General features: G+C 36.8%; 1 protein-coding gene across 1 annotated transcript in view; it reads right to left on the minus strand.

The window, feature by feature from the left end:
* The window catches only part of LOC106081665 (protein timeless), an 88,887-nt gene that overhangs the window by 47,884 nt on the left and 25,726 nt on the right, over positions 1-15,277 (minus strand). Inside the window, exons 2-14 of the mRNA XM_013243804.2 lie at positions 10,367-10,567; positions 9,504-10,283; positions 8,655-9,438; positions 8,194-8,335; positions 7,613-8,121; positions 7,048-7,246; positions 6,852-6,979; positions 2,652-2,805; positions 2,364-2,522; positions 2,130-2,298; positions 1,753-1,953; positions 1,261-1,501; positions 1,053-1,202 (exon numbers count right to left, since the gene is read on the minus strand). Coding sequence (XP_013099258.2) covers positions 1,053-1,202; positions 1,261-1,501; positions 1,753-1,953; positions 2,130-2,298; positions 2,364-2,522; positions 2,652-2,805; positions 6,852-6,979; positions 7,048-7,246; positions 7,613-8,121; positions 8,194-8,335; positions 8,655-9,438; positions 9,504-10,283; positions 10,367-10,463 — 3,713 coding nt within the window. The 5' untranslated portion in view covers positions 10,464-10,567. The remainder of the gene's footprint in view (positions 1-1,052; positions 1,203-1,260; positions 1,502-1,752; positions 1,954-2,129; positions 2,299-2,363; positions 2,523-2,651; positions 2,806-6,851; positions 6,980-7,047; positions 7,247-7,612; positions 8,122-8,193; positions 8,336-8,654; positions 9,439-9,503; positions 10,284-10,366; positions 10,568-15,277) is intronic.

Consider the following 15,277-nt stretch of genomic DNA (forward strand, 5'->3'; position numbering starts at 1 on the left):
GTTAAGCCCCTCGACATCTGTCTTCAATTCGGCCCAGATCGGTCCAAATTTGGATATAGCTGCCATATAGACCGATCTCTCGATGTAAGGCCTTGGGCCCATAAAAGGCGCATTTATTGTCCGATGTCGCCGAAATTTGGGACAGTGAGTTGTGTTAAGCCCCTCGACATTTTTCTGCAATTGGCACGGATCGGTACAGATTTGGATATAGCTGCCATATAGACCGATCTCTCGATGTAAGGCCTTGGGCGCATAAAAGGCGCACTTATTGTCCGATGTCGCCGAAATTTGGGACAGTGAGTTGTGTTGGACCCTTCGACATTATTTTTCAATCTGGCTCAGATCGGTCCATATTTGGATATAGCTGCCTTATAGACCGATCTCTCGATTTAAGGTTTTGGGCCCATCTCTCGAGTTAAGGTTTTGGGCCCCGATTTCGCCGATACTTGGGACATTGAGTTGTGTTATATATAGCTGCTATGGGGGCTATGGGGCATAAAGTATGCATTTTTCACCGGATTTTGACGAAAGGTGGTTTACATATATACCCGAGGTGGTGGGTATCCAAACGTAACGCCTTTTGACATGTTTTATATTAAGATGTTTAGTTTAAAAAAAATCATCTATGAAGTAAAATAAGAATAAATCAGCGATCGGAATTTGAAGCGGATGGCCATGACCGCCAGTAAAAAGGAAATTAAATTTAAAGATAGCATATTTATCATTGCTAATATCCTATGAATGAAGAAAAATTTTAAATTTGTTTGATCCGATGTTTATAAAATTTTGAATTGGAGATTTCCTATGGTCCTCCTGGCCAATATGTAGTTATATATGTGATGGAGTTATGGGAGTGAAGTGACTTTATACAGCCTAACTTCAGCCACTTCTAGTGTGTTTGTGTTTTCCATCTTTTCCAATTTTTTATTATCTTCTATCCACTGTGCAATGTTGAAATGGCAAATCTTCCATTAGTCCACACTCAACAAATTTGAAATAGTGCGCCGTGTAATTGAAAATCTAATGAATGTACGAGTTGTTCACAAACTTACCAGGCGTTTGTGGCCAAATTGGCCAAACTGGATGAGGCAGCCGCAGCTGAGACATCTGCTGTCGAAGAGGCATTTTGTTGGCATTTGCTGTGGATAACTAATTGCAGCCAATTCGGGACAGAAGGCATTGCTGTGGGTTCAGGCGTGTAACTAAGTATTCGAAACAAAAATTAGCTCTTATCTCATTTAAGATTTCTACCCCGCTTACCGTATGATCGAATTGCAATGCTTGGCTTTAGGTACGGCAAATATTTCGCATGTCCGCGAGGACATTTCAAAGGAATCATCAATTTCGGGTATGGTGGCCAAATCATCATTATCATTCAGCTCCACCTCAATACTTGATACTGAGCTCAGCGAGTTTCGGGCTGTTGTCGCACCTAGACTCTTTAGCTCTTGCGATAGCTCGGTATTGGCCTCGAATTCATTGACATCAAATTTGATGGATACTGAAAAGGGACAAATAGGAGAGGAAGAGAAAACGAAGAGACAAGGTGCGAGAAGGTAGCATATAACGAATAACAACATAAAAGAAAAAATATATTGCGGTCAACATCTGTCGCTTGCGCCCGACCTTAAAAAAAACTTAAACCATTTAGCAAGATGTTTCAACTGATAATTTTCATTTTGCGTTATTGAATTATTATGGGTCAATATGTTAAATAGTCTAGGTCTCTCCGCTTTCTTGTTTGTAACTCACATTTTTCCAAGGGGCCCAATTTTTTGGCCAAGCTAAACATCATTTCGGGCGTCCAATACTCAGGTATGCGGGCAAACACAGAGCCGGCATCAGCGGGCAATTGAAAGCCGAGTTTGTGTAGCAATAGAACGAACGGTTGATACATCATAGTGTTGGCCTGATCCGTATTCCATTGAACCACGGGGATGGATTTGTTCTTAACTGAAAAAAAAGACAAAACAAATTAAAAAATATTAAATGAATTAAAAAAAAACATAATTATATCAGTAAATGTTAAAATAAAGATATACAGGATTTTTTTTTTTTGAGAAATGAAGATCATCGTTGTAACATCCTTTGGCAATATTCTTCAACTTCAGTTGGATTTTTCAACTTACATATAGAATGATAGGCTACAGGCTCCATGATATATGGCAAATTCTGATGATCTTCTCTGAGCGGAGTTCGTCTTAAAATCAATTTGACATAACAGCATTCCAATAAAATTTTTTGCAGCCACTCCAAATGTTGTTTCTTCTTTTCTTTGATTATTAAATCACGAAGAATCTGCAAATAATTTTGAGATCACAATTTATAAACAGTTTCAGCTTCAGATGAATAAAGCAATTTACTTGAATGTCATCCGATGGTTTTCTCGGAATGGGAGCACTGTCTTTTATATCAATTCCGGATTCTGTGGTACCTGAAGTAGGCGTGGTTAAAAGAGTTCGCTGATATTGAGCATCTTCGTACTTCATGAGATCATCATATTCCACCAATGTAATGATATCCTTAAAGAGTTTTGAAATGATTTTTTGTTATACTACGCTTAATCATAAGTTTATAGATTTTACACCAAATATCAAATATCAACTTTGGGAATGTTTTCCATCTAAGTTGCTATCTTGATCAACACTCACCTGCTGCAACAATTGCTGTATGATGGATATCCTTGATTTTTGCTTGTTGCCATTGTTACCAAAAAGTTTGACAATTTTTCCCACCACATCATTGTTCTTCTTACTCTGTACATAATACCAATAGAGGGTGTCCATTTCTTCCTGAGTCCAAGCGCTGTAAAGGCACGATATAAGAGTTCATTAAGCATGCGTACATATATGGAAAATTGAATGCTAACTATTCACATCAAGTTTTAAAGGCATTACAATAGGAAGGAAGAATGTACATCGCCATTACAGAAAAGGATTTTTGGCTTTTGTATTTCATTGAAATGCCAAGAAGGGAAAAATAGGACTACAGTATAATTGAGACGATCTTTTATCAAGCTCTTACTGTCAAACTAGAAATGACAACTATATAATACTTGCAGTTCTGATAGCTCATTATAATGTTTATCAGCTTCCAAAAGCATTTGCTTCTGAGTTTTTTAAAAGAATGTTTTTTGTGATGAGATCAAGCAAAAAAATCGCATTCGGCTATTGTTGACGAACTCAAATACCTCGAAGTGAACAAAATGTATGTGTATCACACAAAAAATCATTACATTGTAGCATTATTAGTAGCGTTGCCAAACGCCATGGTGGTGGAAAAAAACTAAGAAAATTGTAACAACATCTGAAATGATTCGGCGAGCAAAGGGTCGAGTTCAATAAATTCCATGCAATCAAATGGCTAAAACTCTGAAAATATTCCCTAAAAGGATATAAAATTTATTGAAAATCGAGCTCAAGGTAAAGCCTTTCAAATTTGCCCATGAACATTCCATTAAGGAACAAACTTCTTCCATATCAATGATTGCAGTCTTATTTAGGTTTAAGTTCAATGATAATGGACCTCCTATTTATAGCCGAGTCCGAACGGAGTGTCGCAGTGCAACACCTATTTGGGGAAAAGTTTTACATGGCATAGTACCTCACAAATGTTGCCACTGAAAAAAAATTTTTTAAGGTCTAGCCAGGGTTCGAGCCCATGCGTTCAGCATCATAGACGAACATGCTATCCTATGCGCTACGGTGGCCTCAAGCTTTACTTGATACAAAAGGCAAACAATCTTACACCAAAGGCAAAAATAGTTAGACTCTGAAGAGGAAAGGAGTTGCTGACGAGAAAATTTTCTCAATTTTTCTCAATTTCCCAAGCTTACTTAAATTCTGCCAGAATTTGTTTATAGAAGTTTCCAAACTAGCCACTTCGGGCAAAGATGATTTCAAAATCGGCACTTTTTTAGTAAATTTGCTGTGGAGGTTACAAATATTATTTGGTACAAAAAATTTTGTGCATGTGTTTTGGGGACTTATGAAGGTTAGGTTAGGTTTAAGTGGTAGTCAGCCATCAGACTCACTTAGATGTTTTCGTCCATTGTCATACCACAGCAACAGAAGAAGGAAGATGCCTTTTAGTTTCTACCGTTGAACCATCCATATCGCTTTAAAAGGCCCAACAACCTTTTGTTATGTTCACATCCGCTAAATCAGACAGGTTCTCAAAGAAATGAGAACCTAAAGTGGAAGTCCTTCTGACCGCTAGTGCGGGATACACACACAGAAGGTGTTCTATAGTCTCTTCCTCTTCTTCCTTCAGTCTGTTAGCATGTCATCCGATTAGACAGTGACCTGTCATAACGGACACAATGACTGAGGCGTCTGTTCTAGCCAATGACAGCAAAGCGGTAGACTTCTTCAAGTCTAGATTGGGCCACATAGTTTTAGAATGCACAATGTAGTTCCTAGTCTCGCAAGCTCGTCCGCTTTACAACTCCTTGGGATATCTCTGTAGGCCGGCACCCAGAACAGGTGAGTTGAAAAGAAAGGCCAGTCGAGGGCGGCTTTTGTGTTCAGAAATACGTTCTCCAGGGATTTAATGGCTGCTGGATATCTGAGAAGATATTTATGCCAATTGTCGTAATGAGATTATATCTTAGCCATTCCACCACTTCCTTAGTTCTAGATCTTAAGAGTACACCCCAAAGCCCACCTGGTCGTTTAGTTTGCAACTATCCGTATAGAAGTCTATGTAACGTCTGCTACCAGGGATATCATACTTCCAATCGCTTCTATCATGAATAGTGGTACAGTACTTTTTATCAAAAAGCGGCTCAGATAGGGTGTAATCCACCCTGCCTGGAACATCGAACATTGTATCAAGGGTAACTCAGTGTCCGTAGCCGCCACATGATGAATGAGAAAGTTCCCTTAACCTCACGGCAGTGGTCAACGGCAATTTCTCTAACCACAATGTCCAGAGGCATAAGATGTAGCATTAAATTCAGTGCATCAGGTGGTTTCGTCTTCAGTGCGGCTGTGATGTACAAACAACCCATCCTTTGGATCCGGTTTAGTATTGAGCAGTAGGTGGACTTTTGAAGCGGCGTCCACCAGACCACAACATCATATAGCATTATAGGCCTGACAACTGCAGTATATACCAAATGCATGACACCCGGTCTAAACCCCCAACTTTTGCCAATGGCTCTCTTGCAGGTGCATAGGGCAAGGGTTGCCCTATTCCAAAATGTTGAATTTGAAGTTCACTTTCCTATCCAGCAAAACACCCAGGTATTATGCGCTTTCTGTATATGAAACATTCCCTCCTCCCAAGGAGACAGGTTCCACTGTAGGCAACTTGCATCTCCTGCTGAAAAGAACTACTTCTGTCTTGCACGAATTTATACCTAGCCACTTTCGGTAGCCCACCTTGCTTCTGTACGTAGAGCTTCATGAAGCATATCTCTTAGAACGCTGGGAAACTTCTTCCTAACCGCAATTCCCACGTCATCAGCATACGTGACCACTTTTACGCTTTTCCCTTCCAGAGACAATAATATATTGTTAATGGCTATATTCCAAAGTAAAGGAGACAGTACACCTCCTTGAGGAGTTGCTCTGCTGACCCATTTTTTTGGGATCCACGGATCCCAAACCTGCCGTAATGCATCTTTTAGTAAGTAAGTTATTAATAAACTTTCTTACGGTAGAGTTGACGCCTAGGAACTCCAACTTCTTCATGATTAGCGTCAGTTTTACATTATTGAAAGCACCTTCAATGTCAAGAAATGCTACCATTGTATTTCCTTGACAGCTCTTAGTAGCCGATTAGTTTGTGAAAGGCTGTCTCAGTGGATTTGTCTTTACTATATCCATGCTAAGATATGTATCTATCAACCTCTCAACAATCTTCATCGTAAAGGATGACAGACTAATAGGACGAAAATCTTTGGCCTACGCGTGGTAGGGTTTTCCTGCTTTCGGAATAAAAATAACGTTCGTGTCCCTCCATCCCACATATATATATGACATTCTGATACAAGCAAAGTACATTTCCCTAAGCCAGGCAACCAGTCTATCAGACACAGCTTCCAATTCAACGGGTGATACATCATCAGGGCCTGGCGAATTAAAGGAGTCGAATCGCCTAAAGGATTTTCGGCTCAAACACAATTTCCTTAATAGACTCCGACAAATGGATACCAGTGACAACCTCTTCTGGCACCACATTGTCCGTTGGAGAATTACCCGGGAAATGTGTATTAACAAGTAGCTCTAGTGTTTCCTCATTAGACATTGTTGATCTCCTAGACATTTTTGATCTCCTAAAGGGCGCAATTTTTATTCGAATTGGATGAAATTTTACATAATGACTTCTACTCTATTCTCCAACAAACAGTTCAATCCGATCCTTTGAAGGTTGGAAAATTTTTCATCTTTAAACTAAGCTTGCTAATCTTTGGCTCGATTCTTTATAATTATGACAAAGCATTTTTTCAGTGTAGTGATTTAAATTTAAACACAGCATAGTTATATTCAAGGGAAAACTCTATAATTTCAATAATCTTGTTTTTTTTACAGCGATTACACTTATCTCCCGATGGTACATTACTAAATTTCCTATGAATATTCCACAAAGGAACAGGGGATACTTCCCCATGATACTTTATTCAATCAAAAAATAATCAATTCGTTGTCTATTTAGGTGGATTTTTTTTTTTAACCAAATAAGGGTGCTACAAAATACCCTGAGTCAAGATTGTCTGATTTGAACAACTAAATAAAATCCCCTGAGTTAACATATTGTCCAAATGGAAGAATATTGAGCCTAAATAAATGGTCCTATATTCTTCTACTTTTTAAGTCCTTTGTTTGTCATTAACAATAATTACTTACCTTACAGCCGTTTCCATGTTGTGTTCTTTAGTCAATTCGGTCAACGAAGCCGATGAGGTGATCAAAGGACTCTTTTGTGGGGTGTTGATGAATTTGTGTATTACATACTCGATTAAATCGGACCAATCCTTTAATGGAACACAAAATAGAATTTACAAATAAAATGCTCACTTACTTCATTTGTAATCGTACTTACATCACACAGTTCATAGTCGGCTTCCCAAATGCGTGAGAAGGTCTTCAAAATCACCGGTTGAAACAACGAAGTACTTTGTCCCAAATCTCCACCGATATGATGCATCATTGTAAATATGCAATCATTGACAAATTCCCCATTGCTACTAAAATCGTCCAAAAGTAAGCCATAGAAATGCATAATTTCCATAGTGGCAAATCTGAAAAGGCAAAATTAGAGTAAATTTTTTATTGCGAGATATGAGAAATTTATCCAATGTGGAAAAAACTTTATAAATGAGGGAAAATTATAAAAAATTAAATCTTTTTTCTTTAATTCTAATTTTTACTCCAAAAATAAAATTGTTGAGAAATTTTCTTCTGAAGACTGGAATACAAAGAAATGTTCTCTAAATGCAAGATTGTAATGTCGCTTAGGCAAAATTTATATGAATTTTCTCCAAATCAAATCTTCTCCTAAGACAAAATTTCAATGAAGTTTGGACTAGAGACCATATTCTAGGTAATCGTAACTTTCAATCTTCTAATAAATGTTTGTATTTATTTCTTTCTCCCTCCATACTTACTGCGATACATGATCGACCATCTTAATGTGAATACTATCCTCGGACTTGGAAACATCATCTAATATCAGAAGTAACATATGATTGGTGACCACCAAATCCTGTAAATATTGTTTGGGATGCAAACTGGGATTGAAGCGACGCAATAACAGCACAAACAAATTGCGCAAATCTTCCGAGCCACTTATTTGCACCTGCAATAGACGTAGACGTTCTCGATCTTCAGCGCTTAGATGAGTGACTTTCTTATAGGTCTCAATGGCTTGCAAAAATTCTCGTATGGCAGTCACTACCAAATGCATGCGGCGCAAATATGGATTGGGATCACTGCCCTCTTGACGGGAATTCAATTCAAGTTGTTCGCACAGCATAACACCTTCGTAGGCTAAATAGCTGATTACATCAAAGGTGAGTATGTTATTTACATGTTCCATATCAAGTTCAAGTTGGGCAGCAAACTTTAGGAAGTATGTGACCAACCAGAAGAAATGTGATGTATCAATGGGCACATTCTGTAAGAAAAGGGGGCAGACCATCATTTTAGAAGTTTTATACAAGTGATGATTTCAACTATATGTATATACCAAGTTCATTAGAAGCTGAGAATGTAAATCCTCCACCAGGCAACTGTAGCCTTTAAGCAAAAAGTCAACTGTGAATTCCTTCAGTAGATTGGCTATATCCTCATCAGTGGGTATGTGTTGTACTAGACCTTTCATATTTATTCTAAGGGTGAAAACGATATTCAAGTTTGGGAAAGCTTTTTTACAATATTTTTGTAAGTAAAGAACCACGGCCTTATTCACAAAACTTAATGTAGATTTGAAATAGGTTTATTTGACATATTTCCTTTATATAACTGTCAAATAAACCTATTTTAATGCTTCATAAGATTTTGTCAATAAGGCCGCAAGTCTTTACGAATTAATAAAACAGATGCTTGGGATCAACACCTAAGAGTTGCCGAAATTGACCTTAACGCTGTAACGCGAAATAATCAAATCAAGTTCAACTCGGTGAGCGAACAATGATCTTTGATACTTACAAACTACTCTTGCTCCTCTTCACCAGCTTTTTGCGTCTCAACTCCTTTTTGTCTATAACACTCAATACTGTACGTTGACCTTTTCTTGGTTTCGAGTTGCATGGCGGTTTCTGATGTTGCGGTTTGCTCTGAGGACCATCGTCATCATTGCTAGAAGTTGATATGGACTCTTGATTTTCAACTTGAGTACCATAGCCACAGTCCGATAGTTCCGACTGTGAGGAGGGACATTGGCGTTTTTGTGGGCCACATTTACCCATGGTGAGTTTGACATGCGGCGAATGTGAAGTTTTCTGTTGGCATTTTACCGAACATGGTTCCAGCAATTCGGGATCTTTACTAGCTAAGGGGATGAGGGTGGAATTTTTTGTTGGCTTTAATGGTAGAGCAGGTGGTGCCATAATATTGTCTGTTTCGGACGTTTTGGAAGTGTTTGAAATAGGTTCATCTGGTTGTGTTTCTTGTTTGATAGCAGTGGCTTCAGTGACCGTATCCATAGTGGCTGGTTTACTGGGCGTTTCTGATGTATCAGCATTCTTTGTATGTTCATTAGTTTGTTTATGCTGCTTCTCTGCACTCCAATTGTTTGGGGATCCCTCACATTTTGCTGTTACTCGGTCTGTAGCAGCTTCCGAACTATCGACTTGGTCAGCTGGTACTCTCAACATATAGTCTTGATATTCTTGGCCCTTACGACTAACCTCTTGCAATGTTGCTTCGGTTTCTTCGCGCAAAGCTTGACGACGATCCTCTGAGCTGGGATTTTTTTTAGTTCCACCGCTGCCTGTAAAGAAACGTCCAACTATTATTCCTATGAACTAAACAGCATCCTGTATATGCTATACTTACCATTATCCGAAGAATCAGAAGTTGGATCCGATGTCAACATGGGACTAGAGTCACAACTACCCTGTTTTGGTGGTGATGTATTACTTTCATTATCTTCAGAGCTTTCCGATAGCGAGGCTTCAAACCACAAGTTCAAAAGTTTCTGCAATGTACTCACATGTTGATCCTTGTACATAAGAGCAATCAATTGCACCAAGGTCACCCCCCAAACAGCTCGTTGCGGACAGGTCATCAGGTACAGCAACACCTTGTCTATGCTCTGTATAAAGAGATTCCACAGAATGGAATTTTGCATGGGCACCACAAGTGTGCCTCCCTGTTGGCTGTGCGAAGTGGAGGGCATTATGAAGTTTCCTCTTGGCTCAGGAATATGCAAAATATTCCGTAGCAGCAACAGACAATTGTTGATCTGTTCGCATTTTTTCTCGGACAGCTTGGAGTCGGACTCCAAAATGCGTGTCATATACTCGACGACACATTTGGTACTCTTGGGTTCCGTAAAGGCCTCCTTGCTGGTATGCAGTAAATTATTCAATTCAAATATGGTGTATCTTCCTACCTCAGTACGATACATGACATCAACCGAGAATAGACATTCCACTGGGGCAGTTAAATTCACCAATATACGTATGACCGAATCGAATACTTCCTCGTCCTTGGCATTCTCCAGCAATGGTAGCAAATCGGATTTTACATTCTTCCCAAAACCTACTGCTCTTCGAAATGTTCTAAGAGTTTGATCTTCGTATGTCAACTTATAATCAATCTCTTCCAATGTATCTGGAAGTTTGAGTTCCATCATTAAAATGTTCGATTGAAATCAGTGTGTGGTATTTTATAGGAGTTGTTTGAACGAAACTTACCTAGAACCTTCTCACTTACGACATAGGTATCTCCCATCAGGGAGCCCAGAGAGGAGAATGCACTATATAATTGTGGCGTTTCTAGTAACCAGTCCATTATAAAAAAAATTAAGTTCACGTTTGTAGTTTTATATTCTTGTTATTATCCTCGTCCGTGGCATTCATTGGGAACAATTACAACTGGATTTTCCGAGGAAACGGCTGCAATGAGAAACAAATAAAGGTAACAATGGTTACTTTTTTTACGTTGAAAAAGAAAGATTACTTTAAACTAAAATTGTCTATCTTAATGCAAGGATTGTGGTAACAATTAAAGTCGATATATACTTAAGGATACAACATTTCGTTTCGAATTTCAATCATTGCTTGAATTCATTTCACATCACTAATGGCCTTCAATTTTCTTCTTTTTTTTAGAAAATTCTATTTTTCCTGTTCCTGTTTTTTCTATGTATTTCACAAAGAAGCATTGTTCTCCTTTCCAAAGTAATTTTTTTTAAAATACAGCTATATTTCGATCTCCATTAGAAATTTTTGCTTTAACAATAAGACGGAAAGTTAAGGATATTTTAAACTTCCATTAAAGCTATATCAGATTGTCAACTGATTTGAATCGTATTTGGCATAGTTCTTAGAATCGGACAAAAATTGCGGCTTGTGATAGCTCAAGAAGTCAAATCGGAAGATCGGTTTATATGGGAGCTATATCAGGTTTTAGACCGATTCGGAACGTACTTGGCACAGTTGTTGAAAGTCATAACAAAACATTACGTGCAAAATGTCAGCCAAATGGGACAAAAATTACGGCTTGTAAGGGCTCAAAAATAAAGAAGTTCAGTTTCAACTAAAAAAAAATATTGAATCAATTAAATTTGTAATCGAAAAATTCAAAAATGTCATTAACGATCTTAATTAAAAGTTCAGATTTAATTAAAAAAATTATTGAATCAATTAATTTTTTTATAGAAAATTTCAATCAAGATCATGATTGGAAAAAAAATAAAATTCAATTAAAAAAAAATGATTGAATCAAGTTTTTAATTGACAATTTCAAAAATTTCAATCACAATCGTAATGAAAAAAATGTTCAGATTCAATTAGAAAAATGATTGAATCAATTATTTTGAAGTTTTAATTTAAAACAGTTGTAATTTCAATTAATGTTTTAATTGAGAAAATTTGCGTCACCTTTGTAGGCATTCAATTTTATCTCGACCTGAATCGATAGTCTTGACTAACATTGACCTGGCATAATGCTACTACTACTACTGGCCCCGATCGGCATAATTCTTTACTTTGTTATTAACATTTTCCTATTGAAATTTTGACTCATCATTCGAAATGTAAAATTTTCTTCTTTTTTAGAAAAATTCATAAAAATGGTTTTCTTGAAAAAATTGTGAGTTCGTTTGGATTGTTATGATATACAATTATATGATGTTATGATATACAATTATATGAAAAGCATTCCTTTTTCACACAACTCTATTATAGTTTTGTATTCTGGTCTGCTGTAAATAATACAAAAAATAACTTATGGGAGTTGTTGTTTTCGCACATTTAAATACCTACTTTGTGATGGATGTTTTTTTATCGCTTTAATGTTACCAAACAATGTATGTGTCCTAGAAATTCATGTTGTGTTTTTTGCTGTACCTATTAGTCATTTGTGTGTTGCTCTCATAATTTTTGATATTGAACATAATTTTTGGAGTTAAGGCGAATTTTTAAAAATTGTTTCTTTCCAAGTTTACTATTCGCTCTCAACCGAGATGCTCAATATACTGAATGGTCTTTGCTCAAAAAAAAGGAAAAAATGTTGTGTGTGGGAATGTGTCTATACCAGTGACGAACACACAATTGCAATTATTTACAAACCCATGAACCAGCTTGGGATTTTTTGTATACGTACAAATAATGTGCATTAATGTGAGTATTTTTGTCAACCACTGGTGTAAACTCTAATACTCACTCTTTCTCTAGTAGAGAGACAGAAGAGAATAATTATTGGTCCGGTTTGCGGCTTTCGAAGCACTTTAGCAATTAAAAAGTTTTTGGTTTTACAACAACAGAAAGGTCCTCTTACCGTAGGCGAAGATGCTTAAGGTCCGACTTCTCAAAATTATTCATGTGATGCTCTTTTCAACATCTAAGTTAGTAGGGAAAAAAATTAACTGATTCGCTTTATACACTTAAAAAAATAATTCATTAACCATAAACAAACTTTTTGACGAGTAAACTTCTTTAATGGAAAACATTGGAAATTTGTTTACAATAAAATTGCAAGAATTTATGGTGAATACAAAATATTGTCAAACATTCTAAGCATTGTTGAAATTCCTTTTGCCTCCAGCCTGGCGCCGTTTGGTGCGAGGTGTTTTTTTTTTTTTTTATATTGAATATGTAAAATTTCTTAAAATTTGCACTTTTGGAGTTCATATTCGCTTCTAGAGCTACAATCTCTGCCAAATGGAAGAGCCACAAGATATAAACAAACTTAGCGAGTCATCCTTTCCAGTAACAAACCATATTTTGCTATAAATGGAACATTTTTGTCATAAAAGATGTTTTAAATTCTCGCATAAATGAGCCAGCCATCTTTTATTACAGACGAAGTTGCTACAAGTTTTACCATAACCGATACTTTAATATCTCTGTGGCCCGGCATCCAGAGCATGTAAATTTTGATCTGTTCAGCCATCTCATTGAGAGATCTGCAACAATCGAGGGCGGTTTTTGTGGCTGTCTGGGAAGATATCTATGTCAATCGTCATTATGACATTATATCTTAGCTATTCCACCACTTCCTTAATCCGCTTGATACACACTGCATTGATCGGGAAACCTTTTCGATATGACCAGTTCTAGATCTTTAGAGTACACCTCAAAGCCAACCTGGCCGTCTAGTTTGGAACCATCCGTATAGAAGTCTATGTAACTTATGTTACCAGCGACATCGTAGTTCAAATCGGTTCTATCAGGAATAGTTGTACCGTACTTTTTATCAAAAAGATGCTCAGATAGAGAAAGTTCCCTTAGCCGGCAGTGGTCGCAGCAATTTGTCTAGCTACAATGTCCATAGGCATTAGATGTGGCATTAAATTCAGTGCATCAGATGGCCTCAGTGTGGCTGTGATGCACATACAAGCCATCCTTTGAAATCGGTTGCGTATTGAATAGCTGGTGGACTTTTGAAGCGCCGCCCACCAGACCACAACACCATATAGCATTATGGGTATGACAAAGTGTTGCATTCACTATAAAAATATTGGGTTGCCCAAAAAGTAATTGCGGATTTTTCATATAGTCGGCGTTGACAAATTTTTTCACAGCTTGTGACTCTGTAATTGCATTCTTTCTTCTGTCAGTTATCAGCTGTTACTTTTAGCTTGCTTTAGAAAAAAAGTGTAAAAAAAGTATATTTGATTAAAGTTCATTCTAAGTTTTATTAAAAATGCATTTACTTTCTTGTAAAAAATCCGCAATTACTTTTTGGGCAACCTCAAAAAAACACTTTTGTTTTCGGCAAAGATATTCCAAACCTTTTTTTTACGTGTATGTCAATTTGATATGCTTACGCATTTCCATAAAAACTTAAGGACTTCACCCATTCGAAACATTTAATTTTTTTTTTTATATGCTTAACCCGACTTTTATCTTCTCTTATTGTCTTTAACTTAAAATTTACTTAATTTTAAATGTTCTGATTCACTAAGTACTTGTCTATTGTCTCTGACTGTCAGCTATTATTGCACATAAAAATCAATTGCAGGAGCACATTTATCACCATTCACTACGCAGAATAAATAAAAATTCCAAAATAATCACACATTATTTTATTTTCATATGCAGATTTCGCATAAATGTTTGCTTCACTTAGGAGTTTTTCTCTAAGTTTCCCTTAGGTATGTGTCATATTTTTTATTTTTTTTAAATTTAAGCATCTTAGTTAATGTACCACTCATATATTTTAACAGTAATAAACACTTAACCCTTATCAACATAATACATTTTTTTTTCTATGACACATATAATTTTACTAAAACGATTTTTCAATGTCTTAAGGGTTGTGATTTTTCAACATTTTCCAAAATAAATTTATTTTTTTTATATAAACTAAAGCCACAAAATAATTTCGGGTTTTTGTCCTTATTTTCTTTTACGAACTACTCACAAGAACAGACATGATAAGAGTCCTTTTTAGTGCTATGTATGATTACAACTGATGCTCAATGGTGAGAGACAATAATGAAATCGTCTCAAAAATAGGAGCAGCACATGTTGGGTACACGCAAAACATGCGACATGCCACAACCCATGCTCATGTGTGTAGGAAGAATTGGCATGCAAACAACTAACAGACAGCAATCAACATTGCAACCCGAATGCGTTGCTCAATGTGACCGTAAGATAAGGTCCTGCCTTGCATGCGTGCGGATGTACCCATGCAATTGTTGAGTGAATAACCAGACAATCAACCAACCGGAAGAACTAAACAAATATTATAAACACTGTTTGAAATGGATAATCTTTTGAGAATTTTACTATCCAAAAATTTAGTCGGATGCTTTAGTAGGAAAATTTGTCTAAAGTACACGTGCAAGCACCGCGTGATATCGAGTGAAATAAATGTTGGCGAATGCTGCGCAATGGATTATCCTTTTTGGATTGGCATAAGGAACAAAGCTATAAATTGCAGAGCTCAATGTATAAATTATAATTTTTCGTTAAGGGTGCTGATGCAGGGATGTGTATTATTATCATTTTACTACCCTTATCAGAATTGATATTTGGCCATGTCTTTATATTAGCAAATAAAATGTATCCACTCAATGTTTTTGCCCGAAATTCATGACCCACAGTGAATCAATTCGTCAAAATTATTGACTGAAAATACTCCAACTGGTGAAT

This window comes from Stomoxys calcitrans, chromosome 3 (genome assembly GCF_963082655.1).
Source record: "Stomoxys calcitrans chromosome 3, idStoCalc2.1, whole genome shotgun sequence".
NCBI classification, from domain to species: domain Eukaryota; kingdom Metazoa; phylum Arthropoda; class Insecta; order Diptera; family Muscidae; genus Stomoxys; species Stomoxys calcitrans.